The sequence below is a fragment of the Sebastes fasciatus genome, chromosome 5 (genome assembly GCF_043250625.1).
Source record: "Sebastes fasciatus isolate fSebFas1 chromosome 5, fSebFas1.pri, whole genome shotgun sequence".
NCBI lineage: Eukaryota > Metazoa > Chordata > Actinopteri > Perciformes > Sebastidae > Sebastes > Sebastes fasciatus.
Window position 1 is genome coordinate 25,935,215 of NC_133799.1, and position 11,174 is coordinate 25,946,388.

The 11,174-nt window shown below is 38.2% G+C and overlaps 1 protein-coding gene across 1 annotated transcript; it reads right to left on the bottom strand.

Moving 5' to 3' along the window:
• Nucleotides 1-8,134: 8,134 nt before the first annotated feature.
• On the bottom strand, nt 8,135-10,905 carry gsx2 (GS homeobox 2). The gene is made up of 2 exons (XM_074637007.1): nt 10,377-10,905; nt 8,135-8,863 (listed from the first exon to the last, which is right to left on the bottom strand). The coding sequence occupies exons 1-2, from the start codon at nt 10,735-10,737 to the stop codon at nt 8,523-8,525; spliced, it is 702 nt and encodes a 233-aa protein (XP_074493108.1). The 5' UTR covers nt 10,738-10,905; the 3' UTR covers nt 8,135-8,522.
• Between the last annotated feature and the right edge of the window lie 269 nt (nt 10,906-11,174).

An 11,174-nucleotide genomic window follows, 5' to 3' on the forward strand; every position in this document is an offset into this window, starting at 1 on the left:
GAAGTTAAAGTCACCTATTAGAGTATTACTTGAGTAAAAGTACAGATATCTAACCAAAAATGACTTTAGTAGAAGTTAAAGTCACCTATTCCTCCTCCTCCTCTTCCTCCTCCTTTTCCTCCTCTTCCTCCCCCCGAAAAAACAGTAATCATCTGGCTCAAAGTAAATAACTCTCAGGAAATGACACCCCCTCTCTCTCTCTTCTCTCTCTCTTCTCTTCTCTCTCCTCCCTTGGACCCCTTTTCAAAGTAAGAGTCTGTTTTTAGGGGGAAATGCAGAAGGGGAGGAATTTTCATGAGGTTTTTTAGATTTTGATGCTACAACTTTTTTTTTGGAGCACAGAAAGTAGGTCTCATGTTGCATCTGATTTCTATTTCACTTGTTTTGTGAGTGTTAATTGTTAGCAGTGTGTTATCACCAGATTACAATAAGATAAGATAAAATGAACCTTTATTTATCCCCGGAGGGAAATTCAGGTGTCAAAGCAGCAACATCAGCAAACAGAATGAAACACAGGAGAGGTAACGGTATACAAAAATGATAAAAACAATAAAAAGAGATATAAAAGATACAGAGTGAATGGGTGAACAAGATGGTTGCAGATAGTGCATGTTTAAAGGCAGATAGTGCATGTTTAAAGTTCTTACAGTCCTAATAGTTGTCATATGGGGGTCAGGTCATGGTTGTGGAGCCTGAAGGCTACCAGCATGAAGGACTGACCCAGGCGCTTTGTGCAATACAAAATGTGCACTTTTTTTACTCCTTTTTCTGCAAGATGCATGACTGCTACAGTCAGTGAATGTACTCGGTTCTTGTTCTTGTTTCGCATCACAAACTGGGAACAGTGGAGCTCTGGGCTCCTAGAGGGCGCTCTAACACCATCATATCCCACCAGACACTCTCTGCTCTGTTTCTCTCTCATGCACTCATTCACACACACACTTCTCTCTTTTATTGTTGTGAATTCTATTGAGAAACACCATCAGTTCCTCTTTTCCACAGAAATATAACTCCTGTTTACTGGCACACACACATGCGTCAGCTGGTAACCGAGTCCTCCTGAAGCACAGCCATTATTATTGTTTTATTTTATTTTACCCTGAAGCTCTCCTCTCCTGGAGGATAATGACCCGCTATGAATCACCTATCTGTAGGCGCAGTAGAGGGGCATCAGACCGGTGTGGTGTCTCTGCCCTGGGGCATCAACCCCCATCCTACTCTCCTCCTCCTCCTCCTCCTCTCCTCCTCTCCATGCAGCTCCAAGCAGCCGTTTGGTGCAATTATTTCCACATGTTGCCGAAAAGAACAGTGTCCTTGTTCTCCAAACAAAGGATCTCAACTCAAACCGGTCTGAGGTTCTCACTTTTAGGGATGTTCTTTTAACTCTTCTAAATTACATTCAGGTAAATCAAACTCTAGAGGCATATTTGAGGCCAAAATTTACTAAAATATACAATATATGTGTATAAATTCGGCAGGATAAAAGGCAAATATCTGCCTTAAAGGTCCCATATCATGCTCATTTTCAGGTTCATACTTGTATTTTGTGTTTCTACTAGAACATGTTTACATGCTGTAATGTTAAAAAAAACTTTATTTTCCTCTTACTGTCGGCCTGAATATGCCTGTATTTTTACCCTCTATCTGAAACGCTCCGTTTTAGCGCATTTCAACGGAATTGCAACAGGATTGCATTGCTAGGCAACAGCTTGGGTCCATGTGTACTTCCTGTCAGTTGATGTCATTCACATACACTGCAACCAGTAATAAACTGGGACACATTTAGAATGTTTATGCTTAAAGCTGTGTAAAGGGTCTAAATGTTGTATATTCGTGACATCACGAATGGTCAGAATTCCTGACAGCTTGTTTCAAATGCAGAGTTTGTGAATACGGGCTGTGTGTATTTCCCTGTGGATTGAGCGTTTCGATACTTTCACAGTATTTATATAGGACTTAAGCCTGCTTTATAATAATAAAAAAACATGAAAATCTCACTTTTTTATAATATGTCCCCTTTAACTAAAACGTTGCCACCAGAGTTACTCTTGAACATAATAATTCATAAACAAGTGTTCTTGTCTACATAAGATGATGAGGCATTTTTAAAGAAAATATCCTTTCCTAGATATAATACCATCAGCTGTATGTGGAGGTTGGACACTTGAGTTAAATGAAAGATGGAGCTGGATGGAGGCTTTAAACCAACAGCTTCTTTATGGTGACCTGCCTCCATCTGTCCACCAGGGGGCTTTGGGAAAATGCCAATCTGTGTCTAAATAAGTAGAATTATCTAAATATACGCTCAAAGTGGACATATCAAACATGAATGATCACAAATTCCCTTTAAAAGCAAAGAAATTGAGCATATATTGCAGCTCATGCTTCGTCCATTAGGCCTAAAATCCGAGAGTAACACCCTGACGCGCCTGTATACCGTTTAAAAACTTTAGTTGTAAATAGTTTTAAGCATTTGGAGTTCAGTCTGTTCCTGGTTAGTCCTCTTTGTTGTCTCAGGTTGTTAGTCAGGTCAAATATAAACTATGATCAATTAGTTTCTGTCACTCAACGACTTGCAAATCTGTGATTAAGAGTTCATACAACACACACAGGTTTGAGTACAGGTCCACATGCAAACACAGAGGTCATAGGCTACATGTGAGACGACTCGACAGACCGTCTGTCTGTCTGTCTGTCTGTCTGTCTGTCTGTCTGTCTGTCTGTCTGTCCTTCTGTCTGTGTGTGTCTGTCTGTCTGTCTGGTGGTCCCTGTGGGAGCTGTCCAGCGTGCTGAAATGTGTCTAGCTGTCTGGGCCTCTCAGCCAAAGTACTCTGACTCTATATTGATTTATCTATCAAGAATTAATATTATTTTAAATGTATTTTTCAGGAGTCTCGACCTCCCTGAAGCAGCTGGACTGGAGAGAAACTCTTAAGGCCTCGTGGAGAGCTCTCAATACAGAAAATGGTGAGTTTTTATAAATCAAAAGAAAAACAACACAATCTTACTTGTCAAATTAGTAGATTAATGCGAACAAAAACAGAGTAATTGATGTGTAATGTATAGATATATATTTTAATTTTGGACCAGTCTTAACAGATTTAGACTTCGGTGTGCACACTGAACAGATCAAAAATGACCTATCCACTAAAAGCACATTTCTTGGCCAATCTTATACAGAACAAAGAAAAGGAAAACAATTAGCCAAACAAAAATAGGTTAAATAAATTAAAATGAATAGTCCTCAAAAAAGAGAAAAGGTCTGGAGTTCAAACTAGTGTAATGAAGGTGCGCTTTGGTACAAAAGTTAACAAAAGAATGAAGGTCCAATATGGCACTGTTCCAGCAAAAAGTAAAAATAAAAGCCTTTAATCAGATTTAATTGTGAGACACTAAAAACAGACAATGTTGGCACATTATGAGATGGGTTAAAACACTGTGCGTATCGGCACAAACAGCCTTCTTCATGAAGAAGAAATCTGATTAAAGGCTGTTTAACTTTTGTTAAAATGAATTCCTCTGGCGCTGCCTCGTCCTGTGACCTTGTTTATCCAAAGATAGATTTATACACTTGACTTTTACTTCTAAACTGTCTCTAACAACTTACATACAGAGATATATTAACACTTCACCACCGTGACAGGATTATGATTGCAAATTAGCCCCCAATTATTTACAAAACACCAGATCTAACAGCCAAAAATGTGAAATTTTCCAACGTAGTTTGGTCCAGAAAGGCGAAATCAGTGTCTTGCTAACAACAGGTCACCATCATCGTTTAAGTGCACAAATTTGTAAATCAGTTAATTCTACAGCTGTGATGATTTCTACAGTTCAGACTTTTCCAGATCTCTCCACACTCTCTGATGTTGTCACCTTCAGCTGGGACGCAGAGGCCACATGTAGGGTGGATAATATTGATGTTGCTCTGCTGGTTCATTAGTAAAGTGGACGTCTCTTCTCTTTTCCACACCGGCACTTCAGCTTCTTCCAGCCTCCATCTCTCCGCATGAGACAGCAGCTGCAGCCGGCTGAAAGGCGCTCTTATTAATTGTCTTTTGTCATGCGTAATTGCCACATTTTCAATGGTGGCCGAGGCCCTGACGTCTCTGGAGTGGTCTCGTTTCTCTGTGCAGTGGAAGGTAGAGTCTCTTTCATCTGAAATGTACACTCTGCACTCTCTGCTTTGCTTTTATTTTAAACATTTTGTTTGATAAGAAGTTTTAGAGGACAGTTTGGGGTGCACAGACCTGGACAAATGAACTTCATTATATAGGATATAGGGTTTTTATCTTAGAAACAAAGAGCCTTGACATATTTGGAATATGATCTAAATGGGGTGAATTAGCCCACTGGTGGACATTTTTTTGCATTTCCGATTTCTGGAACATATATTGTGATATGAAGCCAATACATTCAATCCAAACCCAGGATGTGTCCTATAATCAAACCAAAAAAAGGAAAATGCAGATATCACACCCATAGAAGAAATAGTAGACATATTAGTACTCTAATAACCAAGTTGTGGGACAGTCATGTCCGAAATGTGGGACACTGAAAAGTCTGTTAAAAGGCCTAAAAATCACCTTAATGAATGTAGGAAACACTCACGGCTAAATGTGCAACCCCATGTTCAGTAATTTTACCACTTCCAATGTTATTGCTGTTACAAAACCTATGTGTGGATGTTACATCGAGAATCAAACAACATCAAACAAACAAGACTATTAATAATGATAAATAAATAAAGAATAAAGATACTAGTTTTGAAGCATTTAGGCATATTAGAAAGACATTAAATATCAATAGTTTTATTGACTTTTAATTGTTTTAGGAAGACCTACACCCACTGGAGTTTAGGTGTCCCACTTAAAAAATCATTTCACACATGCTGCTAACATTTGTATTTATGGTGTGGAACTTAAAGATTTATAGGACTTTTAGATATAAATCTGATATTGTAAAATATAATTTGGAAATATCTCCTATATTTTAAACTTTGATTACTTAAAAAAAAAATTATTTAAATATAATAAAAATATAAAAATATTAAACATGCATTAAATACATGAGATAAACTAAAAGCAGGTGAAAGAGGAACCTGTTGGAGCAGCTGCAGTGACATGAGAACATACACTGTTAAGAATTTCCCAGTAAAATAACAGTAAAGAACTGGCAGCAGGGTTGCCTTTATGTTACTGTAAAATTAACATTATTATACCGTCGCTGAAATTTACAGCTTTGTATTGTTAATAAAAAATACTGTTTTTTTTTATTAATTTCACATTATTTTACAGTTAATTTACTGTTTAAAGATACATTATATAGCTGTTTTTCACCTTTCTTTTACATTATCTTACTGATTTGTTTTAATGCACTATTTATTTTTTACATACATTTTAATAAACATTAGTTGTTGCCTAGATGAATAGACTTAGCAGGTTACAGACATAGGAATAGTCAACCTAAATACAATTAAAGGCACTTGTTAGGAAAAAGGCTATAATAGACTTGTTGACACTTTTCCCAAAATGTCTGTCTCTAGCTACAAGCACAGAATGCAAACCAGAACAACATGTGAGTGAAGAACAATAAAGCTAATTCACTGATTTTACAATCATGTACAATGTACAAGCCTCACATGTGCAGATCAGGTCCCAGAATTCAACAAATACTGCATGAAACTGTTACTGATGATACTTTAGACAGTTGATCAGCAGTAAAGTGCTGTTTTTTAAGAATGCATTATAGTTCAGTTAAAAAACGGCCTATGAGCGTAATTTAACCAGTTTTCTATTGTATTAACAGTAAAGCACTGTTTTTTAGCAATAACAGTGTTGAAATCCTGCTGTAAATTAACAGCAATTGTTTACAGTGTGTGTAATAAGTCTGGCATGTGAAGTAAATCTATGTGATGGACTCCATCCAGACCTACTTTTAGCATTGGTCTTTCACACCTGCAAGGGGAACTCTAATTCGATTAATAGGACCTTCAATATATATTCATTAGGTGGCTTTCCCAAAATAATATATGATCAGCAGCGGGATGTGAAAGGGGACCATTTATTCGGGCTCTGAATGGGTCCGCGTGGGACCAAGACTTCACCTGCTTCCCCTCTCAATTAGGAATGTATCCCAAACTCTGACAGAAACCAGTTAAATTAGGCGTCAGCTAATTTCCAGCAGCCCCTCCCACCTAATCCCTCTCTCCATTTGAGCGTGCCCCCTTTTAATTCTCCATAAGTTGAAAGGTTCAAATAGTGCCTATAATGAAACAGTGACTAAATCGGTTCTCTGTCGCTCGGAGGAACCCTGTCGCTGTCTCTCAAAGAGCTCTGAGCACACAGCCGGTTGGGGGTCTCCGGCTAAATGCGAGTCCCAAGGCAGGACAATCTAACCTGTCAAAGCCTTTGCCCACTTCTATATATCCCCCGTTCTGTGGTTTCAAGCAATAGCAGCATAATCAACCGACGTGGGACCGAAAAACGCAATTAAACTCGCTTTGGACGAGCAGAATCTTTTCAGAAGTGAACATTAATGGACTATTGGCTGCACCCTTTTGTGGTCACATCTAAGGAGAAATTACAGCTACACTTTCATATCCAGTTTGAATTAAAAAGCTTATATCATCGTGGCGCAGAAGACTTTTACACAAATACAACTCTCTCTAGGAACTCTCTTTGACATTTTGATGCACCATTTAGATTTTTGGAGCATATTAAATGTATTAGGAGTGGTTTTCTTTTCTTTTCTTTTTTACATAAGTTGCACACATCTTTTTTTTAGAAAAATTTCTAGGACAAATTGACATGAGAAAGTTTCTTTAAAAACACAATCTATGTTCTTTTTCATGGAGCGGTGCTACATGATGTTTTAAAATAATATAAAAAACGCACAGTTAATGTAGGCCACCAGCCTATTAAACATAGAAATGACACTTTAATAATAATAGCTGGCGATTGATATAGAAAAGGTTGGAGAGGTTGTAAAACTCCTGTGCTTTTATGCATGAAGAAGGTCTCTCTTGTCTTTATCCTCCAGTTTTCCCTCACTAAATGTATGTTTTGCAGTTCTTGCTTGTTAAACCTGAGGGTGGTGTCAAAACAGGAAGTTTAATTTTGTGATATTGTTAACAAATGAATGATTATTTGTATAATTCTCACTGTTTCGACACTACAATCAAGTTAGCAAGAAAAAACTCCAAAACATACTTTAGTGTTTATCTTCCCCTCGTAGTTCTCCAATCTGACCTCACTAAGAGAAATCTTCTCAAGATCTCTCTTGTGTTTATCTTCCTCTCTCAATACTCCAATTTGACCTCACTAAAAGTATGTTTTGGAGTATGTGCTTGCCAACTTGAGGGTGGTGACGAAATAGGACGTATAATGTTGTTATATTGTTCACAAATGAATGATTATTTGTATAATTCTTACTGTCAAGACGAGTGGCCAGAAAAGTAGAAGCCGTGTAATGTATTGAAATCCATAGAGAAGTACTGAATCTGCAGCGAAATTAAGATTTTTTTTGAGGAATTGATCCAACTGTCTGACTTTTTAAAGATGGAGTTGTGTTTTACTGGATTGCAGCAGAAGCAACGCTTGCTTATTTATGAATTTATTCATATTTATTCATTGTATTTTATTGGTTTTAGTTATGTAGCCTTGAGTAGTTATATAATGTTTGTCTATTGTCTGTGCAATGCAAACCTAATCTACCTATGGGTACAAATAAAGTAGCCTGAACCTGCATTATATTGAAAGGTGCTTCAAGTATTTTGTCCACTCATATCTAATGTATGTAAAATATAAAGTTCTGATAAAGTACTTTCGTTCTATAAATATATCAATACAAGTATATGAGACGTGCTTCCTGGTAATAAATGTGTCATTATTAATTGATAGAAAATTATAAAAAAATAATGCCTAATAGTCTATGCAGAGTATTTATATACATTTTGAAATGCAATAATGAAAAATATTTATTTCTGTGACCTATTTTAATTAAATTTTCTCAACTTGCATTGATACAAAAATACATATTTTTAATTATTTTTTTCAGATAAAAAAATACCTTAAGTTTTATAACTGAACACATCGTGGTTCAAATCAATACACTGACAACTTCTCAGGTCAACTCTTGTTTATTACAATAAATACACATTTACATAGTTTACAAGTAGGTGCGTTCAGGTTCCACACAGGTTCGGCCTCCCTATAATCTCTCTATTCACCTCACCTGAGGAGTAGTTGATAAAACATTTACTGGGGAGAGTTAAGGTGAGAAATATACATCGTCATTACAGGAGGTCACACAGGAGGTCATGTTTCCCAATATTTCACGACAGCGTTAAAACATTTATTCACACTTTTTCCTTTTTAATTTAAAAGCAGGATAATGAAGTGAATTTTCAACACTTCTTCTCAGACTTCATGCAGGAGAGTTTTGGCCCAGAGAGGTCGCGTTAGTGACCCAGAATAACTGCAGCAGGGTGATAAAGGAGTGAGATGGGTGTCAGATGGGTGTCAGATGGGTGACACCTCTTTCTCCTCCGACGCAGAGGCCGGAGACAGAGACTCCTCGTCCTCTGACCTCGAGTAGTCCGTGTGGCCGGTCGTGCACTTGCACCCGCTGTGCGTGCTCCTCTGGGTGGCTTTGCCCTCCTTCTTGTGCTTCACCCGGCGGTTCTGGAACCAGATCTTCACCTGCTTCTCCGACAGGTTCAGATACGTGGCGATTTCGATTCTTCTGAGTCTCGAGAGATACATGTTCGTGGAAAACTCCCGTTCAAGTTCCAGGAGTTGCGTGCTGGTGAACGCCGTGCGCATCCTCTTGCCATTCTGTATGTGGCTGCTCTCAGTGGCACCTGTTGGATGAAAATTATATATGATGTTAGACGTTTAGCTTTTATAGTTACTACAAGTCAATCACAGATGCAAGAGAGCCATACTTGAGTAAAAGTACAGATATGTAACCAGAAAATGACTTTAGTAGAAGTTAAAGTCACCTATTAGAGTATTACTTGAGTAAAAGTAATAATAATAATACATTTATTTATATAGCACTTCTCAAAACAGATGTTACAAAGTGCTTCACAAGACAATAAAAGCAGATAAATAAAGTAAAAGATATGGTAACTGCTAAAACAGAACATCACAGAACATATCAATAATAATAGAAAAATGTTAGGACAAGTTCATAAAACAAATATACAGTATATACATAAATGTGTATAAATGTACACATGCATCCAGAAACAGATGTGTACATACATATATTTATACCCAGTCTTCTACTTATAGGAATGCTATCCTAAAAAAATGTGTTTTCAAAAGTTTTTTAGAAGTGGATACAGAGTTAGATGATCATATCTCTATAGGAAGTGCACTCCAGAGTTTGGGAGTTTTGCCTCTTGTCACAAAATTGGACCTGGGAACAGCAAGAAGTAGTTGATCAGATGATCTCAGACCACGCACAGGCGTATAGGATGTTAAGAGATCCAATATGTACTCTGGGGTCAGACCAAGTTTTGCTTTAATACAATTTTAAAATGTATTCTAAATTGTAGTGGAAGTCAGTGCAATGATGCCAGGACTGGTGTAATGTGCTCCCTTTTATTAATGCCCATTAGAAGCCTGGCAGCAGAGTTCTGACCCAGTTGTAGTTGTGAAAGTTGCTTCTGACTGAGGCAGGAACACAAGGAGTTACAGTAAAATCCAGTCTGGAAAAAATGAAAGCATGTATAACTTTCTCCATATCACTGATGACAGAAAAGATTTTATTTTGGAGATTGTTCGTAATTGTAGAAAAAACAGGCTTGAACAACTGTCTTGACCTTCTTTTCAAAAGTACAGATATGTAACCAGAAAATGACTTTATTAGAAGTTAAAGTCTCCTATTAGAAAAGTAATGGCACAAACCATCGCGCGTAAAATGCTGTGCGTAAAAAGCCCAGTGCGCTTATCCAACTGCCTGTAATCATGACGCGTAACCAGACTATCGAACAGGTGTCTTATCGATGGAGAGACAGCGGTATCTCCTGGGATCTTTACTTGAGTAAAAGTACAGATATCTAACCAGAAAATGACTTTAGTAGAAGTTAAAGTCACCTATTAGAGTATTACTTGAGTAAAGGTACAGATATTTAACCAGAAAATGACTTTAGAAGAGGTTAAAGTCACCTTTTAGAGTATTAAAGTCACCTTTTAAAGTATTACTTGAGTAAAAGTACAGATATCTAACTTGAAAATTACTTTATTAGAGGTTAAAGTCTCCTATTAGAATAGTTATGGCACAAACCATCGTGCGTAAAAGCCCAGTGCGCTTATCTAACAGCCTGAATCATGACTCGTAACCAGACTATGGAACAGGTGTCTTACCGATGGAGAGGCAGTGGTACCTCCTGGGATCTGTGACGCTGAAGGTGGGCGTGCAGACGGAGACAGGTGTGTGTACAGGTGACTGGTGGTGATGATGCGCGGTGATCCTCTGACAGTACTGCGCCTCGGCTGCTGGATGAAACTGGCTCTTCAGCATGGTGGGGATGTGGGACGAGACGCACAGCGGACACACGCAGAAAGTCCCGGTCTTCCTGGACGGACACACCGGAGTCATCACGCCCGGAGGATGGTGCATGCTGATGGGGATGAGGAAGTCTGGTCCTGGTGCATGATGCTCCACCGGTCCGGGTCGCACCGTGTCCTTGATTATTAAAGAATCGACGTAGAAAGACCTCGACATGGCTTCTGCTGCAGCTGCTGAGCACTGATCTGATCTGTGTGTTGCACAAGATGATGAAAGCTGTTTCTCTATCTGAGCCCCTCGGGATCTCCAAAGGTGCTTATGTTTGATGGTGCAACAAAAGAGACCCCGAAGAGGGTTGGACCTGCAGCGTCAGCCACGTGCACACCAGGCTGCAAAGGGTTTATACTGTCAGAGACCCAAAACCACGTGATGCCTCCTCTGGCCTCCAATCACAAACTGCACATTTACTCCTTTTTATACCCCAATTTACAAAACTCTATAACCAACATGAAACACAAAATATTTATATATGTTCTCATGTCACTGCAGCTGCTCCAACATGTTTAATATTTTTTTTAAGTAATCCAAGTTTAAACTCTCAAGGCTAAATGTGCAACCCCATGTTCAGTAATTTTACCACTTATGTAAAGAAT